Source organism: Portunus trituberculatus, chromosome 44 (genome assembly GCF_017591435.1).
Source record: "Portunus trituberculatus isolate SZX2019 chromosome 44, ASM1759143v1, whole genome shotgun sequence".
Classification (NCBI taxonomy): domain Eukaryota; kingdom Metazoa; phylum Arthropoda; class Malacostraca; order Decapoda; family Portunidae; genus Portunus; species Portunus trituberculatus.
In genome coordinates, this window is record NC_059298.1 from 933,847 (window position 1) to 955,957 (window position 22,111).

The window sequence follows — 22,111 nt, forward strand, 5'->3', positions numbered from 1 at the left end:
TGAGTGGCGCAGTGCTGGTGAGTGGTGATAGTGACAGCTGGTGACGTGTGGTGGTGGTGGTGGTGCTGTGGTGCAGGACACTCATGCAAGCAGCACACGGGGACCACCAGTGCACAACAAGAGGAGGAACAAAGCAACAGTAACACAAGAACCGACACGGAGCAAGAGGAGCCACCAAGACAAGGGAGTGTAGGTTACGTTGTCATTGTTTTGATGGTTTGACTCAGACCAGGTTCGCTTGTTTGGATTAAGATTGATCTGTGGGGAGGTGTATCTTTAGCTCCCTCAGTGTTGCAAGCGAGTAGCTAGCAGAGATCACCACCTCGCCCTGTGCTGTCCAGTGTGTGTGGGGTGAGCTGCCTACTGCCATTCTCTACACTAATCTATGAGTGTTAGTACATTGCTAAATTTACAGTCTTTTACCATACTCGCCTTTCAGGATGAAACAATTTTTTTGTGGTAGTTTTCGACCTGATTTGAATGAATTTGCACTTTGTTTCTGTCGGATATCAGTATTTTTTTTTTTTATTCTCCCCCTCCCTCTTCCCCCTAAAAATACAGTCTATCCCCTCAGAAGATACTGTATTGCAATGAAAACTAACAAAAAGATTAAGGTATTATGCAGTTTCAACCAATATACCACACATAACTGTACACATTCTCACGGTCTAGATCACACTTCTACGAGCATTTCTAACCCCATTTTACTCTTTCGTAAATTAATGATAACTTCAGGACAGAATTTACGTTAGGTTAGGTCAGGTCTACAATCATTTGTAACCCATTTTATTCTATCGGAAATTAATAATGATTTCACGACAGAATTTAGGCTAGGTTATGTTTGGTTTCCCCACCCTAAAACCCTGCTTTCCCAGGAGGCCCACAAGCTTGTTAGACATAGGGAAAAAAGAAATATAAGAGTTTATATTGATTGAAACTGCAAATATACCATGATTAATACAAAACCGACTGAAATATAGCAAAAGAAAATTGTGCTACACCTGGGTCTCGTTACTTGTGTTGAGGTGGGGCAGAGTCAGTAGGAGTCAGCATATCTCCATTTCACTAGCACTTCATTTTCCAGGTCACAAGAAGTATCAAGTGCAATGTCAAGCAGGGTAGGCACAAGCACACTTTCACCACTTTGTCAGCACAGGCTCCGAGGTGGGGCATGGTCAGGAGGCTCGGTCAGAGGTGCTGTGGGTAGTACAGCCAATCAAAGAGGCAGGTGGCGGCTGAGTGACTTTTCCTGCTGTCTATGTCACCTCTGCACCTCAATCTCGAAGCTGTATGCTGGTTCATACACTTGAACCACGTATTCACGCTGTCTCATTCACATACAAACACGCACGTACAACAATAGTTTCATTATCACAAAGTACTACAAAAGTAACAATAAAAAATTCTGGCTGTTACTGCTGTGAAGAGTACTCGCCACTATCGCTGGTTACCACTGCCCAAGCCAACTTGTTGAAACTTATCTATTAAACCAAAACTAATAAAACCCTAACTTTAACTTACCTACCTAACTTAACGTAACCTAGTTTAGGAGCCATGCACTGCTGATATGTCTTCCTCAGAACAAATTAACTATCTAACTCAGTTAAACTGATCTAACCAAAGCAAACTAGTCTAATGTGACTTGTAACACTAAGAAATTAATATGAAGTCATTACCTTATTTCACTTAGTAAAATCTGGTGATACAGTGGATATAATCAAGATGACACCCTGCCTGTTCTTCCATAGACTGATTTGAATGAGTCACTTCTCTCCACAAAATGCTCTGGTTGGCTAGATTTATTATGTATTATTTTTACTGGCTAGTGGCTGCATGCTCAAACAAAAGATCCAATCACTATGATTGATTTCATGCATGCACAATTAATGTGACAATATGCACTCATGAACGAACACACCTAACAGCATTACCCGGTGCTTGTCAGTCCATCACACACATGGGTCTGGCAGCACATTAGCTCGTTCTCCACCAAAAAATTGCAAATCTTTAAAAATTATTGTTAGCACTGATTCACTTCCTTCACAAAATAATATTTCTTCTCTAGCTCACAAGATAGGTTGACATCATTGTAGAGCCATGTCACTGCTAATATTCAATATACTAAAGAAAGTGACATTTGTTTGATTCGAATTGATTTAAAGGTGAGCAAAAAATTGTGATTTGAATAAAAATTAAATATTCTATGTTAAGAATTATTCAAGTATTATTTTGAAAGTATAAAATCGTGACTTAGATAAAGATTAAATCCAATGATTATCTTATAAATAGCAACCAAAACTTTACCAGATAACATTGATAGTTGGTTGAGAGCCCCAAGCAAATGCTTGGTTTGCCAGACTGTAAGAACGTTTCTATATATAGTGCATCTTACTTCAAACTAAGAGCTAGAATTTTGTTGACTAATCTTATAATCTTATAGGCAAATTGTGTTTGCTAGCACTAGATAATGGTGCACCACAGATAATAGGATAACAGTTAAATAAGAGATTAATTACTACAATTAAATAAGACAAAGCATTTGCCATGATACTCAGAAACTTTATAGTGTTGCTGGAAGTCAAGGTCTTATTTTTATTTTATTTATTTATTTTTTTTTTTAATAAAGATTCTATATTCTTGAATTTTAAGACTTTTAGAAGGCAACAGGACTTGTAATTAAAAATTTTGCTTTTTATTTTCACTTTCTTTTATTAATATCTTCAGTCTTACAAAATTCGGAGTAACATGTAGCTAACTCAGCATTGATATTCTAGATACATTCCTGATGTTATCCATGAGAAACCAGAAACCATAGAAGTGTTATGCTACTTTCCAGTGATGTGTATGTGACTCTTCATGCTGCCCTGATGTTCACCTTTTATGGTCCACTGTACAGAACCACTGCAAGTCCTGTTTTTGTACACAAGAGAGAGACAGATGCATACTTCTGTTCTGCCAGTTTTCTCCTTCAGGTGAGTAACATTATATTAATTAGGTAGTTTATGAATTTGTGTACATTTTAAATGAAGTTAACCTTCTGATATTTATAGCACCTACATATATTTTGCCTTTGTATTTTGTTTCATAATATCACACCAGTTCTTTTGAAGTCATTAAGCTACTTATCTGTGTTGTATACCTCTTGTCTAACTCCTCTGACTATCTAACTTCCAAAGATGAGCACATTTTGACATTCTTCCCTTTTGTGGAAGTCTCCATTCTTGGAGACTTTATTTAATGTTCACCACCACCTTTGCTATCCTCCATGACCTTCAGCAACTGGTGCAGCATCGTACTTATATTTCTGACCATCTTGAAGATATGACCAGCATACTTCATCTTTTCGTAATCTCTAATTCTTCTGCTTATGCCGTCACATTTTATTTAACGTTGGACTCTTCTTATCAAGTTCTTATTTGTGTCTTGTCTTACCACTCCTGTCATTCCTCAGGATCTCCTAAGGTAGAAGTGCCTGTGGCATTTTGCTTCTTCTATTTTTTTTTTTTTTTTTTTTTTTTTTTTTGCAAGAGGGGTAGCTGGCCAAGTGCAAAATAAAAAATAAAAATGCCCACTCAATTGCCAGTTCCCTAAGAGAGTCATAGAGTTTATCCTTAAAGTCTGGGACAAATGTGTTGAAACATCTTGAAATGATATCATGTAGGAAGATGGAAATACAGAAGCAGGCAGGGAGTTCCAGAGTTTACCTGAGTAGGTATTATGTTAATTTTCTTCGGAACGACTACTGCTTCTGTGTCAGAGACACCTCTCAATTTAGCAAAATGGCAGCTTTAGAGAAAGATTTTGGGAACTGAATCTTTAACATTGTTTTGTACAACTTGTTGCCAGTTGAGCCATGAGTGATGGCGACTAAAGACCAAATGAATGTTGATCCACATTGGTTGTCTTATTACAATAGTAGTAAAGCTCTTGTTTGCCTGCCCTGCCCGTGTTTCTCTATTTTTACTGGATGGGCATGAAATATTTGAACAAACAATTAACTTTGTTGTTCTCATTCATACCATACAGCTGCTACCTCTGTCACTTGTCCCTCAATTGTATATTTTTACAAGATTTTTTGTTTGTATGTTTATATCTACTTTACAATTGCTATATGCTGGCATATGAAATGAATGTATGTACTGTAATACTTTTTGACCCCTAAATAAATAAAAATATTTGTTTTGCAGAAAGATGGATCTCATTACTTAAAGAAAAGGCTGCAACAAAATGGAGGAATCAACAGAGAATGAGGAGACTAATGGCTGGTGTGGGAAGCATTACCTCAAAGACTTGAGTAGTATTCACAGACTTACAAGTTCAGGCTACAAAAGTGTTCTTATTTGTCAGTGTTGGTCAGATGAACCAGCTGATGCCAAGGTGATGAGAGAACATTTTAATTTTCAAAGTTCTTTTCTTTAATTCTTTTACCAGATGGATATAAACCAATCCTCCTGCTCCTCAGAGCAGCCTACCTTTAAACAAACTCAATTACAAGAGTGTCCAGATTCCACTAGACAGATAATAGGGGATGATTCAAGAGAAATTACTGCAAATACAGATTGTTTAGTTAATGAAAGTAGACATTCCATAGAAATAAGTGACAGTAGTACTGACAAAACTTCATTCAGAGGCAGCTCAGATGTGATCAATGAAAACAATTCTTCAGTGCATGATAAAGATGACGTAGCACTGAACAGTGAAGATAGCTTTGGGGATGAATGTTCCTTAAGTCATGGAGATGGATCCTGTAATCCACTTGGAACTACTGTACTGCAGGATGATAGTGTTGTAGAGTTTTCCTTAACTACAGAAAAAGGTCCGGACACAAACCATGAAATGGAATTGGTCTTGGCACACATTGTAGGTAGTGATCATGAAAACATTCCATCTCAGTCTGTAAAAATGCCTGAGCCACCGGAACACAAAGGGGAGAATGAGGATGAGACACAACAAATTCCTGCAAAGTTTGAAGAGGAAGAAACTGAAGAAACATTAATGAAGATCAAAGCTAAGGAACAATCAAACTCAAGCCAATTTCAAAATGAAATCAGCACACTCCTCTCAGATACATCAGCATTATGCAGCCCGACTTCAGATGTGGAGGTGGGCACAGTAGACTTTTCATCCACACCAAAAGAAAATTTAATGAGGATGGTGTCTGACCTGCTGAATGAGTGTGACTGGCTCAAAAAGGAGAAAGCAAGGTAAGTATTCTAATAAAAAATGAAATTTTATTCTTGAAAATATTTATGATTAGTTTATTATTATACTTACTACAATCCATAATTATTAATTGTTACTTAAATCCCCATTCCTACTGTAAACTTACACCTGTGTCTAACGGCAATGAGAAATTTTCTCTGAATAGACATCTGAACCCATATTCTATCCTTTATCTCTTACCAAGTGCCAAGCCACGTTCATTCAACTCTTTGATGTCCCACTGACTACACATCTGTCTTACAGAAATGTTTGCATTAGTTCTGTTTCTTTTTTTCTCCTTAGTTTCTGTTACTACAGGGAGCTTTGTGTGTGCAATGTAGGAATTTCACTTCAGTATTTACAGGGAGGATTCAGTCCAACCATGCATCATGTCTGGCAGGAGAGATTCTCTGGTGGTATGAGGATGACTTGGTCTCTCTTTGCCCCAGGTTTGTGCAAGGACACTGCAGTGCAGTGAAGGATATCACCAGTTGCGGTGTGTGGGATTGGAATAGTTCCTGCACCCAGTGGTGTGCAAGCAGGTTTCTTGGTACAGGGATTTCTCAATTTATGTGAGGGATACATTCCTAAAGGGATCATGTAGAAGGAAAAATATAGTACAGTATAGAGACGCACTGAATATTGACAAATAAAGTATGTCCACCGCTGGGTCGTATCGCAGAGAAATCATAGATTTTTCACAGTATGCAATGCGACCCACCGGTGGGCAAACACTTTGACGTTGCCAGTGCCTTTGGGTGCTCTCCCAGACAACACTCTGCTCTTCTCGCTTTGCTGGCTTGACCAGCGCTGACGTGACAGCAATTTATTGTATTGCAGTGTGGGAGAGCTCCCCATGCTGCCAAATGCAGGGAATGTGTTAAGTTTGCCATGCATTCCTGCATGGTATTATCAGACAACAGAGAGGGGAGTTTCCTTTTTCTTTTGTTGCCTAATAGAATTCATCACATTTCATTATCTCTCTCTCTCTCTCTCTCTCTCTCTCTCTCTCTCTCTCTCTCTCTCTCTCTCTCTCTCTCTCTCTCTCTTTTTAGGTATATAATTTTTGCTGTCACGTTCACATCTATTTTTACAGACTGGAGAATGAGGTTGATTGTCTTGAGGCTGACAATTCTTCACTGGCATACATGGCACAGATTGAAGCCCTGGAAAAATCCCTGGCACAAGTATGATACAATTTTTTTTTTCTTCTTTTTTTTTCCCTATGAGCTTATGTAGGTGATATAATTATTATGAATGATACTTTGTCATATTCTAGTAGGGATATTTTAGATGTTTGAGTATGCACTTACCTCTATGTTATTTAAATCAGAGTTCGAAATTATGAAACTACCTATATTGTTACATGGTTGTTGATATATTTGTATGCATGGATAATAATTCCATGGTCATTTTATTATTAGATTTATTTAAATGAATAACCAACAACATTTCCAGCTGTGTAATGTGTCCATACTTCAAGTCTTGTTCCCAATCTAGCAGTGTCATTCACTCTTTATTGGTATAATGCCTGTGACCATTTTTCTCAGTGAACTGACATGCAGATAAGACCTGTTGTGGAAGATCTATAATAATTACATATACATTACCACTCTCCACCGCTATTCATAGAGGAGTGTAACTTAATCTCCTGTTTGTTATACTTTAATAAATCTGCATTATTTGTTAAATACACTCGCACCTCAGTATTGTGGACTAAAACTGCGGAACAGTGGTCGAATAAAACTGGTCGCCCACAGATACTGACACGAACGTTAGATTACATTTGGAGTGACTAACATCAACAATTTCATTACAAAGATGGAGAAATAAATGCAGTACTCTACCTTTAATCAACAAAACTATCCAATCTGACAGTATAAGATATCTGTACACATCATGTTCACAAAGTTTAGATTTTTCTTAGCAAATGTATGAAACTGTTTATTTTACACAATTTTCCTCACAGATACACTTCACAGATGCACCACTTTCTTGATCTTGATGGTACAAATGCCTCAGGGTTCCTGAGCACAGGCCCTTAAAATTGAGTTGGTTCATCTTGATTTTGTGCAGTGCTTCTGAAGTGTATTAAAGGGATGTCCATAGTACTGAGATATGGATTAAGGATGTGTACTAAGTTATCTCTGCAATTACAATTACAGAATTATGCACTGCTTTTTGCTTTTCCCATCAGGCTCAGGCAGATGCTTGCAGTTGGGAACAAAAACTTCAGCAGGCTGAACAAAACTACATGGCAGAGAATGTGAAGATACGTACTGACCTAACCACTCGGCTGGAACGGATCACTAAGCAATATGAAGCTGCCAACAAAGACAAGGAGGCAATGGTGATAAAATATGCCACATCTGAGCGAGAGGTAAAGTTACAATTTGCAATAACAGATAATCAAGACTACAGCACACCACTCTTATAAAAGAATTTCTTGTGTGACACTTTTCTTCTACCTTATTCACTGTATTACCATAGGAGTTTTTGTATCTATGTGAGTTTTTACAATTTGATTTCATTGCTTTGAATATTATGTTCTATAATGTTATTTCTTAATCTTACTGGTTTGAGTTCAGTTTGTTAGATTGTGGCCAATGTGTACCATTGATTATAATATTGAAAGGTGCATATTAACATGAGTAGTTACAGTTTTGATCACATATTGGTTGAAAGTACCATATGTGAATAGCAAATAACTGGATACTTTTCCATAGAATTGCACATACAAAATGTGGCTAAAGTGTATATTTGTAAGTAATAGAGTACACTAATTTGAATACAAAGTTTGTTTTGTTTTCCAGGTTATTATTGCCAGAAAACAAAAGGAAGCATTGGAAAAGAGGATGAAAGATATGGAAAAAGAAAGAGAAAATTTACTTAGCAAAAACAAGATGCTAATATCAGAACGGGCACGCATTTGCCAAACCTTAGATGCAAAGGTAAGAATATAGTGATTCATTATTTAAGAATTGCTACATTTTGTTAAGATAATGCCAAAGTTTTCCTTAGCCATTGGTGAGTGATGTCCAGCAACTACTAATATGGCATACATGATATGAAGCTAGATGGGCAGTTAGGATGTTGCTTTAATGAACAGAACCTGCAAGTAATAATATAGGCTCTGTGATTGGCTCAAGGGAGAGTAGGTGAGGCACCAGGATATATATTGTGTCTGTTAAGGATGAAAGACCTATCTCATTTATTCAAAGATTAAAGGGATGTAGAAACATCAAGTCACTAGGGTTTCTGTGTATTTGCACTGCCTACTGGGCAAGTCACACACACCCAAGCACCACCAGTGCCCCTGTGCTGGCACTGACTGCCACACACTATGGACAGCACAAGTTGGCATATTATCAAATAAGTTTATTATTGTAAAATAAAGTTTACAATTAAAGTAATGATAATACTACATAGATGATGAAAAGAAGATATGGACAATCTTTCCTGTTCATATATTCCTCTCTATATCATTCAGACTTGAGTATGTGTTAAAATAAACCTACCTCACATCCATATTCACCTGAACTCAACATGCACAAACCAGGCAGAAAAAGAAAGAGGAGAAACATCTTGTGCAGTAATAGTAATAATAATATCAACAACAACAATTAACCCTAATAGTAGGAATATGGACACTCCCACATTATTGGATTAATATTGGTATACATTTATTGGTTTTAAGGAAGGTAAAAGAAATGTACAGCTCCATCTAGCACCATCTCAGAGTTGTAACATTTCAAATGATTAATTTCTTTGTCAATACTTACTAATAAGCAGTTGCCTTTCTGTCGACCATGAAAAGAAAATGGCTCGAGGCAATGATGTTATGAATGAAATAGGATATCAATGCTGCTGTCTTCCTTCAGGTGCAGAAAAACAATGCCTATCAGCGGGAAATAGACAGATTGAAGGAGGAAATCAATAGTAAAGATATCAAAATCAAATGGGCACAAGCGAAGCTGAAGTCTGAAATGGAAGCTTATCAGGTAAGTCACAGTAATTGATTTCAATATTTGTTATGTATGTAAAGATTAAAGAGTCTTTCATTTCCACAAGCATGGCTGCTCTGATGATGATAAGGTTGGATGGGAGTTCAATACAGTTATTTTTGTGTGTGATGTTGGATATGGATACTACTTGGATGAGGGAAATGAAAGCCAAAGTTGGAAATGTCAGGGAAAAGCTGAATGGAATAGTTGAGTGTGGTGTATGGTAACGTGTGGCTGTATAAGTAACACTTTTGTAGTAATAGATCAGTTTTAAAGTGTGTATATATAGGAGGAAAACTGAAGATGGAACCTGGAAAAGTAGTGTTTTTTGAGAGGAAAGAAGTAAAGCTGTGTAAGTTTGATACTTTAGAGGGTGAGTGTGCGAGCAATAGTGAGGTGGTTATAGGATATAGAATGGAGTTTGATTTCTGCATGAGAAAAGAAAATACTAACATGTTGTTATAAGAGAGAGAGGCATTTTATTTTATTTATTTATTTATTTATTTATTTATTTATTTATTTTTATTTTTATTTTTTTTTTATTTTTTTTTTTTTTACTTTATTTATTTTATTTTTTTATAGTACCTGTGGGTCTACTTGAAGAGTATGTATGGGAAGCACTGTTCAGCTTCCACCCATTAGTGGCGCAGACAATTTTATTTATAGTGGTACCCATATTAGGGCCCATATCCCACGAAGCACATCTTTGGTGTAACCACCTGGGTGTCATGGTGACATGTAGGTAACTTTAAACCACTCGACAAATGGCAGTTCCAAGGCGACACATGGTGGGATTCAAACCTAGGCATGGACGTCTGCCCAATCCCATGCTTACCACCTTATCCACTATGCCACTGCCTCCCTATGTAAAGTTATAAAAATTAGAAATTGTCTATGAATGTGAAGAGAGATTTAAGAAATGGTATTATCCTGATAACATGATAACATTGGCATATGGCTCAAAGATTGAGACCTGGAATAGACCACATCAGTCAAGATTGCAAGCAGTGGGTATTAATTATTTGAGAGCATGTGGAGCAACAAGATGTGAAGGTAAAAGCAATGATGTGTATGAAAAATGGTATATTGAGAGAGTGAGAGAAGAGTTGATGTAGAAAGTATACGTGAGTGGAATTGGAGACCCTAGTAGGACATGAAGATCATTTGTTAAGCAGTAAATAGTAGTAAAAATAAAGTGCTTTGATGGGCAAGAAGGGAGAGGTGGAGGTTCTTGTGTAGCCACTCCTTTGAGAATCATTCTGTGGAGGAAATGAGCAATGTCAGCTTGATTGAATGGTGATAAGTTGGTGAATATGCTTGATAGTTTTAATAATATTAGAATGAAAAGTTGAAATCATTTGGGAATAGAGAAGAATTTTTTTCATTGTAAGAAAATCATGCCATTATATGATTTTCATCTCATCTCTTGCTAAAACAGCTTATATCAAGTCAGGCATTCTGAGGCATCTCTGCCAGTTTTTCTTGCCCCTCCAACTGCTAACTCTGTACAGTGGCCTTATCCATCCTTGTATGGAGTATTCTTTGCATATTTGGGGGATTCCATTCACACAGTTTTATATAGGGTGGAATCAAAAACTTTTCATCCTATCAACTCTCTTCCTCTTACTGACTGTCTTCAGCCGCTTTCTCACCACCAGAATGTTGCATCTCTTGCTATCTTTTATTGCCATTTTCATGCTAACTGCTCTACTGATCTTACTAACTGCATGCCTCTCCCCCCTCCTGCTACCTCGCTGCACAAGGCTTTCTTCTTCCTTTCACCTCTATTCTGTCCAACTTTCTAAAGCAGGAGTTGACCAGTATCTTCATCATTCATGCCTTTTTTTTTTTATTCTATACCATGTGGGTTTTTCACGGGAATTTATGGGCTAAAGGGGATACTTTTTGGATACCCCATCTCAAAGCCCACCCGCTAGGAAACCGTTGCCCCGAGTGAGGAAGCCCAACCTACACTCTCTCTCTGGTAAACTCTGGAACTCCCTGCCTGCTTCTGTATTTCCGTCTTCCTACGACTTGCCTCCATTTAAGAGGGAGGTTTCAAGATGTTTGTCTCAGAATTTTGGCCTTTTTTTTTTTTTTTTTTTTTTTTTTTTTTTTCTAGGTTGGCTTCCCCCTTTGCATGAAAAAAAGGAATTATTATTCAATTTATTATAATAATCAAACCTTTGAAATAACTCATCTTAAATTTCAGCATAAAGTGTTGTGTGTATGTGTATACTATTGTGATTTGATCATTTTGAAGTAACATTTACATACAGATAGTGTCATTTTTTCTCATTTGTTTACTTATTCATCTATTTATTTCATTATCGATGATACCAATTCATTTAATTTTTATTTATTTTATTTGTTATCTTTTTATTAGGAATTTTTATAAAGATATATCAGTGAAAGAATTATGCAGAACAAGCACAATATTAGAATCAGTACACAGAATGGGAACAGAGATGTTTAAGGAGACTCTGAATAAGTAGAGCAGAAGCTGATGTCCTTTTATAATGTGGCCTCTAATCCAATAGGAATGCCAAGGAAAGTTGGACCGTGCCTTAACCAAGATCACAAAACATGAAGAGGAGCTGAGAACCATCAAGGAGGAAGCTGAGAATACTGTGCAAGCAGCTAAGGAAGATGAAAATTCTCGAGCTAATGTCCTTGGTGAGTTCAGTATTGTTTCTCATACATCTTGAGATCCATTTTGAGGCAAAGTTTAGAGCAGCTTATTTTTACCAGGAAGCAGGTAAAGAATGTAATTGATTTTCATGTATTCAGTCAAGGCTACCAAGGAACTGTATGCTGTTAAATATCTATGAAAAATTTTATCAAAATTTTATATATATGTAATTTCATACATTCATATTTAAACAGACATGCAATTAAAAGAAGAAAAGGCACGACTTATCATGGAACGTCAGGTGAATGAAGATCGAGGCTCAGCTTTCACCAAAATTACAGCAGAATTGGAGGAACTTAAACATAAGCATCAGGCATTAGAGGAGGAAGCTACATCTCTTAGAACCAAGGTGAGGGGTGATATGGGTCACATTATAACCGCTAGTTATATTCTGTATTTCTTTTCTAACTGTTTCATGCTAATAATATAATGGTTGTCAGTTCTTAAACCTATTGTATACAGCTTTGCTGGATTTCTGCTCAGGGGAGTTATGTATTAAGTATAAGTAAATATCACCAAATGAACAATATTCTGTGGATCATCACCTTGCAACAAAAAGTCCATTATATCGCACAGCATCACTCCTTAACCCCATCGTTACCGACCCGTCAACCTTATGTAAACAAGACGTTTCGCTGCCAAACAGACTGCCCACGCACTCCTCCGCATTGTCCGTGCGGTAGTCTTCAGCTTCTTCTCACAAACACCCTGTTCACACTATATTTATTTTTATGTTTTCTATCAGAGAAACCCCACAACATGTCATTTGAGTAAAAAAAAATATGCAGCACGTGTGTTGGTCCAGAGACACAGAGCAGCAATCACATCTTTCCCCATCCCATGAATAACCGAAAACAGTGTAGATCACTCATTGCACTAGCTTCATGATGTAGAATAATACTAGGATGTACAGTGTAGATCACTCATTGTACTAGCTTCATGATGTAGAATAATACTAGGATGTACATCAGGAAAATCAGTGTTACATGTAGGTAGAGGGTTAGGTCTGGTGTCAGAGAATGGGTCTGAAAGAAGTGTGAAATTTGTTTGTCTACCAGCAGCTGTGGGGGGTGAGGCAGGAGGGCTGCATGACAGGCCACTGCTTGCAGACAACGTCTCAATACTCTCATCGCCGCTGCTAGCATCACTCTCTACATCACTGATAGCTTCAGGATCAAACAAAGTATCATCACCTTCCATTGAGTCATCAGACCCCTCAAATTCACTTATTGTCCCACCATCAAATTCATCTTCACTGTCAGTTGTAGAGACATCCATAATTGCGAAGTAAATCCGCGCGTGCTACCACAAAAAAACTTAAGGTAGCACTGAACAGAAGCTAGAGAATATTGCATTGCGGCACTCGACAAGCATGTGTTGCCATACGTAGGTCAGAAAATATGATGTATAAAAAAATATATAATATGATGATTGGTTTTCACAAATTACGTCACAGGACTGACAATAACTCATTGGTCAAAGTTTATGACGTTTCAAACCATCCCACGAATGGCTGCAGCCTTATGTTTGTAAACACAGACACTTGCCACCATGTGGGTAGAAATAACCCAGAAACCGAGGCCTTGAGAGCCCTCAATACACACAGCTTACAACCGTGGCATGTGCGTGTCACGGGGAGCGCACTCGGTTTCTGGCGCGTGAACTCAGCCGTGACACGCACGTGTCACAAAACACATATCCGGTACTGAAGGGGTTAACAATTACTTAGAGTGTACTGTAGTACATATAATTACATGCAATGAGGGTCATGTTTTTTTTTTTTTTTTTTTTTTTTTTTTTTCTAACACTATTGCTTAAGTATGAGCATTGGTATAAGGGGAAGAAAAAGAAAGAAAAAAAATAACATGACCAATATTGTATCACTTGGTACTTCATACTAGATGGATATATTCTGCACACACACACATACACATGAACATGCATATATACCACATGACATCTGTTGAAGTCACCCTTAAATGATGAGGAAGCTGGACATCACAGTTATGTCTGGTTTTGTCATGCTACCAGATGATGGTTAGGAAAAGTGAACCTGATAGCATAATAGGGATGAAAGAGTGGAAAAGATGGGAAGGGAATGGATGGTGTTACTGCTGGGACTGTGTAGAGAAACAGTGAAAGGATGATTGAGTCTTTGAAGGAGATTTTAGAGAAAATGTGGCATATTAGACGTAGAGATAATTAGTATACAGGATACTTTTTTTTTTTCTCCTGCTTGTCTTTTGTTTGTTGTCTACAGTTGCCAATCTAGAGGCCTGGCTCTGGAGCGATCCCAAGCCACCTGTAGCTTCAAGATCAAGATGTTAGTGTTGGTAAAGCATTCTTTTGATCTTTCAGTCTTCATTAGTTCTAGTTGCTTGTTTATTTCCAGCTTACATCACGTGAGATAGAACAAGATGAAATGGAAAAATTATTTTCCTGCCTCAGAGCAGAAGTAACAACTGCACGGCAGGAAGCCTCAGATCTCAGTCATCAGTTGTCAAATTCTGCACATCTTCAGCAGCAATTGACAAGGTATGATGTAGTTTGGTTATCATTATTGTGAATGTTTATTATCCCAATTTAAATTGAATCAGTAAGATCACAGACATATTCTGTTTTTTATTTTTCATTACTGGTATTTGGTTTTATGTTTTCAAGTGAATGTGAGCTAGTTAAGGAATAAGGTAAAAATTAGAAAAGAAATCGTGAAAGGAGAATGTGTGGAATATTTTGAAAACCCATTGAGTTAGACAATAATGTAAGGCATTTGTGATTTTATTGGAAATGGTAAATGTTGGAGGATGCATGAACAAGAAAAATCAAGCAGGGAGAAGTGATGAAAGCTGTGGGAATGTGCTCACTGCAGGAAGGGAAAGAGTGAATGGAAAAGGAGTCAGAATTCTCAAGGTATTTAGTTGCATTTTTCCTTCATTCTTTCCTGGTCCATCATCATCATTATCATCATCATCATCATCATCATCATCATTAAATACTTGGCTACTTAGAGAAAAATTAAGTTGTTCTCCATTATCAAGGCATAAAGTGTGGTGCAGGAAACTTAATAACAGTTTACATATCTTTGTTGTTTACTGCAGAGAAAAAGAACAACTAGAACGTGCCATTGAGGAGGTTGACCGACTACAGTCCACAAACAATGAGCTGGAAAATGAGCTACTTGCTTGTCGGCAAAAGGAAGCTGAGTTACTAGCCTTCACACAGAAACTGTCAGATAAAAATGTACATATCCAAAGTCAGTATTCTGCACTTCAATCAAAGGTAAAGTAATCATTGAAGTTAGAGGTTGTGAGAGAGCTAGCTTCTGTAAGTGACAAAAACTGAAACATGACTTATGCTTACTGAACTGATAAACAGATAATCATAATACTGATGGAGAAAAAAAAAAAAAGGAAGCAGTTAAATGTTATAGTTCATGACACAAGGTCTGGCATAATAATTTTGTCATGTAAGAATACTCAGACACATTTAGTAAGTGGCACTAGCTGGTGAACTTATGTGCTAATTAACTGAAATATTAGTTTGTTTGTTTTATTTATTTATTTATTTATTTATTTTTTTTTTTTAGATATGCAGTAGATTGAGTTTGTATTCTGATCAAGATCTGAAGTTATTTGTTATCTATAACCCAGTACCTTGCAACTAAATAAAGAACTTATAGTTAACTGCAGCATGCTTTAAAACAGACCAAACCACATCAGCTTGCAAGAAGATAAGAGCATTAGTCAGTGACATATCTCATGTTTGGATGTCCTCAGGTGCCAAGTTTGACATATTAGACTTCACATGGGATTATAATCCTTATTTTTTTTATAATTATTATATAAATATGTAATAAATATATTTTGCTACATGTAAAGCAGGCTGGCCAAGGTTTGATAAGTTGAAGAACAAACTGTTTAAGTGTTTTTCTGTTGAAGGATAAATTAAAAATAAGGAGATTAAAGCAATAGGAGAGTAGTTTAAGGGATTAGAATGATTATCCTTTTTTAGAAACAGGCTGAATGTAGGCAAACTTCCAGCAAGCAAGAAAGATAGAAGTCAATAGACAGAGTTGAAAGAGTTCAGCCAGGCAAGGTGCAAGCATTGAGTCAAGAGTTCCTGAGAACAAAAAGATAGATCACTAAGCCTTCTGAGGGTTTAGACCAGCAAGGGCATGGAAAACATTATTGTAAAGGATTTTAATAGATGGCATGAAGTAGCCAGAAGGGAGAAGAGAGAGAGGGAGAAATAAGCCCTGAATTGTAAAGTTATTAGCAAAAGCTTCAGAGAAGGCTTCAGCTTTAGAGAAAGATGTAATGGCAGTGATACCATCAGGATGAAATAATGGAGGGAAAGATGAAGAATTAAAGTTATTGGAGATGTTTTTGTCTCAAGGGGAGGTGAATCTTTAAAAAATTTTATGCTTTCTGTTAATGAAGTAGTTTTTGTTAAGTTGGAGAAAAGACTTGGCATAATTCCAAGTAGAAATATAAAGTGTATGAGATTCAGGTGATGGAAGGCTCGGGTAACCTTCATGAGTCGCCTCTCTATCATATATAGGATGAGAGCAGACTTTGCAAAACCAACCTTTGGAGGGTTTAGGTTGAGAGGAAGAGTAAGGAATGTATATCTTCATGCCTGGCACTGTCACCTTTGTTATTAGCTTAGCACATAAAGATGGGTCTCTGGCACAGAAGGAGTAGTCATTCCAAGGAAAATTAGCATAATATCTCCTCAGGATCCCCAAGTAGCTGAGCCGTAATGCCAGAATATAGATAAGAGGTTGTGATTGGAAGAGCCCAGAAGAAAGGGTAACAACAAAAGCAGAAGAATTAGAGGTTAGGGAAAGATCAAGGATTTGGGTGTATTTCCAAGACAGTCAGGAATATGAGTAAGGTGTTGCACTAGTTGTTCTAAGTTATAGAAGATAGCAAAGGCAAAGGTTATTTCACCAGGATGTTCAGTAAAGTGAGATTTTGGCATTTCAGACACAGCTGACAGAAATTGAACATGAAGAGCTAAAAGCAGAAGTGGAGGAACTGAAGCTACAAAAAAGCAAGCTGAAAGCAGAGTTAGCAAAGGAAAGCCAGAAACACAATATTAAGGTAAACACAAATGCTGTGATTCCTTCAGAAATATGATATAAACTATAGTAACTTGTCAAGTGATGAAAATATTATTGCATTTTATGAAATGTATGAGAATTGCAGTAGTTATGTGGTACAAAATAAGTTGATCATGGGGTGAAATAAAATATCAAATTAGTTGTTGCTGAAAAGATATGTGATGTGTAGCTATAGAGAGAAGACAAGGTAAAGAGAATCAAGAGAGAAAAAAGAGGAATTGCTAAATGTAGAAGAGATTGTTTGAGTAGAAAGGAATAGTGAAATGGGAAGATATAGTGCTGGAATATGTAGCAATAAGTGATAAGACAAAATGCAAAACACTGAAGCATACAAAGATTTTATGTTGCAAGATCTTATTCAAGTGATCTCTTAGACAATGTTTAATATTGCAGCTGGAAAGCCTAAATCAGCAGCTGACAGAAAAGACAGAGGAGGCCAAAAAGCTAACAGTCAAAGCTTCAGATTTGGAGAATGAGGTACAGGTTCTCAACAGGAAACACAATAATGCCCTCAAAGTAAGTCACAGCTGGTTCATGTGTAATTTTGTTATTGACTTTTTACATGAATTTTTCCATGATGAGTCTTTACAATTCTAGATATTAGAAAAGACCATCTACAATGAGAAAATGCATTGTTCATATTTTACACATAATACCACAGGATTTCCATATTCCTTTTGCTTCTTATAGATTTTTGTTATAAAGGCAGAAAGTTTAGGGTTTTCTTCTTTAGAGTAGTTATATCCTCTCTCTCTCTCTCTCTCTCTCTCTCTCTCTCTCTCTCTCTCTCTCTCTCTCTCTATATATATATATATATATATATATATATATATATATATATATATATATATATATATATTTATATATACACACACACACACACACACTGGTACCTTGAGATAGGAGTTTTTTGAGATACAAGCTATGATTTGGTAAATTTTTTATTTAGAGATACGAGCAAAATTTTAAGATACGAGTCGTACTCGGGGATGTTGCCGCTACAGTCAGCAGCTCGGCTCATCGGGATAGCTTCAGCTGAGCTAGTATCTACATGTTTCCCATAGATCTCATGCACTGTGATTGTTCTTTCATCATTTTCACACTATTTACTGACCTTTATATATATATATATATATATATATAGAGAGAGAGAGAGAGAGAGAGAGAGAGTGTGTGTGTGTGTGTATTTGTGTGTGTAATTCACCTCGGTCGCCTGCTGGTCACCCAGCCAGTCTTCCCCATTACGGAGCGATCTCATAGACCGATCTTCGGGTAGGACTGAGACCACAATACACTCCACACACCGGGAAAGCGAGGCCACAACCCCTAGAGTTACATCCCATACCTATTTACTGCTAGGTGAACAGGGGCCACACATTAAGAGGCTTGCCCATTTGCCTCGCTGCGCCAGGACTCGAACCCAGGCCTCTCAATTGTGAGTCGAGCATGCTAACCACTACACTACGCGGTGTGTGTGTGTTTCACTGTTTGATCTGCTGCAGTCTCTGAGAGACAGCCAGACGTTACCCTACGGAACGAGCTCAGAGCTCATTATTTCCGATCTTCGGATAGGCCTGAGACCAGCCACACACCACACACCGGGACAACAAGGTCACAACTCCCCGATTTACATCCCGTACCTACTCACTGCTAGGTGAACAGGGGCTACACGTGAAAGGAGACACACCCAAATATCTCCACCCGGCCGGGGAATCGAACCCCGGTCCTCTGGCTTGTGAAGCCAGCGCTCTAACCACTGAGCTACCGGGCATGTATGCGTGCATGCGTGTGCGTGCATGTGTGTGTGTGCGCATGTATTATTTCTTTCATAAAAAGATCTCAGATACTGATGTACTGTTGCTGCTTTGGCCATATGAACATCTTTGAGGCATGTCAAAAATTAAATAAAGCCGTCAACATTCAAGTGACGGCTGATGAATTACTATGTGCTTGAAATGTACAATATCTGGACCCTGGCCAACCAAGTGTATGTATAGTTACTATAGTTCAGTAGGATTAAAATTTCATTCACTAAAGAGTTAGGTCACAATGTTATCATCTGTAATTGATATAAAGACAGGTTGTATATATGACTATAGTACTTAAAGGTTTTCCACTAAATGTAACCCTTGTATATAAACAGCCCCTCCATGTAAGTTACTTTTCAGTAGCAAATGTATTTTGGTGTATTTAACAGACTTGGATAAAATATTTGTTTTATAGATATAACAAGTCTTTCCTTATTTACCAGGACATAACAAGAGAAATGCAGAAACTCAGAAGGCGTCTAGATCTTCAAGAGAATGGCAGTAGTGGTGGCAATGAGAGTATCTCTGGAGGAGTGTCCAGTGGAAGGTCCTCACAGTCTGTCACTCCACATGACAATCTCTCCCAAGGATCCAGAGCATCGTCCAATACCTCTCTCAACACACTGGAGTACCACAATGACACCAGTTCACAGACCCAGGTAACCACTGTTGATACAATAATTCCCTATTATACAAAAGATATAAGGACTGAGATGTTTTATCCATTTTTCTCATAGCAAATATTTTCAGATTTAACACTTTGAAAATGGATTCTTGAATGCTGACACTTTTACTGCACGTTATTGTAGATATTGTCAGTGAATGTGAAAACATAAATCTGATTGTATGTCATCAATAATAAAAATATAATATTACAGTAGTTCAAAGTAGTATATAAATAATTCGAGCAAATAATATCTCAAAATTTGTACTCTCTCCAACATGTCAGACATGTCCGAGATGTCAGGTGTAGTGATGGCTGTGGGGAGTATGGTTGTGAGGTCTGTTCTGCCATGAAGACTCACCTACGTGTGCTGGACTCGATGCATTGTGCCAGAGTACGCTTGACTACTGGTGCTTTCCTGTCTTCCCCCATTCCTAGTCTCCTTGTCGATGCTATTGTCCTGCTTATATATTGCGGTGTCAATCCTCATTCTTGCAGCTGTGGTTTCTGTGCCAGTGCCTCCCTGAATCGGTTCCCTACCACTTGATCTTACATATAATGCATATAATGCTCATCTTAATCTTTCCAAACTATTTGAATTTTGGGCTGTGTTTCTTGTGATGGCACTGTCAATCCCTTCTCTTCCCATTTGCCCTTATGGATTTCTCAAGGTGTCTGTCTGTCTCCCTAGCATAGATAGCAAGAGGAATTTGCCACCTACAGTGTCTTGTGCCTTATTCTTAGAGCACTTTTCATTCTGATTGAATACTAGTCTTTACAGATGGTTCTAAATGTGCTGCCAGTGTTGGTTTTAATGTTGTGTTCTCCTTTTGCCAGGGTGGTAGTCTTCCAGTCACTGCTTCAGTGTTTACCATGGAGCTTTCTGCAATAGTTCTTGCTTTACAAATTATTTTTACACTCGGTCATCTTTCATGATTTTTAGTGATTCTTGTTGCATCAGTTCTCCTTTGCATTCATTTAGCTCATCTGTTAATTGTCTTGTTTTCTTCACTTTTGAGTGAAGAAAACAAGACAATTAACAGATCAACATGTTGTTATGTTGAGATATGTTGAGTTCTGTTGTATCCCAGGATACACCGGTGTCATTGAGAATGAATGAGTTGATGCACTTATTTGGGAGGCATTGGCTCATGCTTCCATGTCAATCATTGCTATTTGCCAGGAGAGGTGGGATGCTCGAGGTGGAAGAGTTTACCAGAATTGTCACATACATCCCTGGTCTTATGCTCATGTCTGAGACTGATGCTCATAGTGACCCCTAGCTTGTCTGCAGGTAGATCACACTCAACTCATCCACAGTTACCTGATGTCCCGTGATTACCAACCATATTGTGACAACTGTCTGGTTCCTCTTACTGTGCAATACTTACTGGTTGAGTGCTTGAGTTTGATCAACCTCAGACAGTGTTTCCTTCACTGGTGTTGCAGTGCAGACAGGGTTTTCAGTCTCAATCATGTGCTTGGCCATGCATTTCTTTCTCTAGGTTATGATGTGCTGCGTTTTCTATAGGAGGTTGGCCTCCTTTCTTTATTGTAAAGATTTTTGCATAACAATCCACTAGCAATTTTTTTTCATGTTCTTACCCTTTTTAATATTGTCTTTGTCTATTTTATTTATCTGCTACCTTTAGTTTTTGCGAATTACTATTTGTCAGCAGTGCCATACGATCCATGTTGTTGCAGCATTTGAACTCAGCGCTCAGTCTCTACAAGGATCTTCAACTCATCAGTATTCTTGAATAACCTTATCCTTAGCATACCTTTCCTTTCAGGACCACTTGCCACCCTTAAATGATCCAATGGTCACACAGCAACTCCTTGTGGACCGCATTATCAAACTTCAGAAATCAGCAGCTAAACGTGCTGAAAAGATGGAATTCCTGGAAGAACACAATGCCCAGCTGGTTGGGGAGCTCAAGAAAAAATCTCGCATCATACACCATTACATCATGAGAGAGGAGGCTGGTGCTCTAGCAAACTCAGCATCAGACACCTCAAAGGTTAGCAACTTTTAGTAGAACCAATACATTTGGGGATAGATTTCCATGAATAATGAGAATCTATTATACTACCAATATATGTTATTATTGATGCAGTGCAGATTTGAGCTATCCACCCCTCAAAAAAACACTATTGTCTAAAGCTATCAAAGGCCTGTAAGAATCTCCAAATATTTCCAGTATTTATTTTGTTTTGTGTTCTCCCTCAAAGGATCTCGTTTGTTTTACCTGATCCACTAACAGTTCAAATACACTGAACCATCAGTTTATCATGGGGTTAAGTTCCAAAGCCACTCACAAAGTACTGGAATCTGTGTTACATTAATGATAACCCTAAAATGCTTATTTATTGTCTTTATTAATACATAAACTGAGCTATAGGGTTCTGCAGTCATACCTGTAGTGAGCAATTATTATCTGCCCCAAAAATGTTTTAAAAAATTATTCATACTGTTATATGATGAAAACTTCCATAGAAAAATAAGGGAAACCAAATATTAGTTCATTACTGTTTATACATTATTTTAGATGTAATGGTGTAGTGAAGCTACAAAGTATATCACTTGAAGCTGCAGGCAATGAGTGATTAGCATTT

General features: G+C 37.6%; 1 protein-coding gene across 4 annotated transcripts in view; it reads left to right on the forward strand.

The window, feature by feature from the left end:
- Positions 1–22,111, forward strand: part of LOC123518626 (coiled-coil domain-containing protein 186-like) — a 26,672-nt gene continuing 4,561 nt past the window's right edge. For 2 of the 4 annotated variants that reach the window (XM_045279536.1, XM_045279539.1), the window contains exons 1-15: positions 2–189; positions 2,837–2,972; positions 4,188–5,204; positions 6,299–6,389; positions 7,400–7,582; positions 8,016–8,153; positions 9,084–9,203; positions 11,747–11,882; positions 12,093–12,247; positions 14,291–14,433; positions 14,997–15,177; positions 16,887–17,003; positions 17,417–17,539; positions 19,275–19,490; positions 21,289–21,516. In XM_045279536.1, the coding sequence (XP_045135471.1) occupies positions 4,432–5,204; positions 6,299–6,389; positions 7,400–7,582; positions 8,016–8,153; positions 9,084–9,203; positions 11,747–11,882; positions 12,093–12,247; positions 14,291–14,433; positions 14,997–15,177; positions 16,887–17,003; positions 17,417–17,539; positions 19,275–19,490; positions 21,289–21,516 (2,604 nt within the window). In that variant the 5' untranslated portion in view covers positions 2–189; positions 2,837–2,972; positions 4,188–4,431. Of the gene's footprint in view, positions 190–260; positions 392–2,836; positions 2,973–4,187; positions 5,205–6,298; positions 6,390–7,399; positions 7,583–8,015; positions 8,154–9,083; positions 9,204–11,746; positions 11,883–12,092; positions 12,248–14,290; positions 14,434–14,996; positions 15,178–16,886; positions 17,004–17,416; positions 17,540–19,274; positions 19,491–21,288; positions 21,517–22,111 lie in introns of those variants that run through there. The other 2 variants (XM_045279538.1, XM_045279537.1) reach the window with 2 other exon arrangements.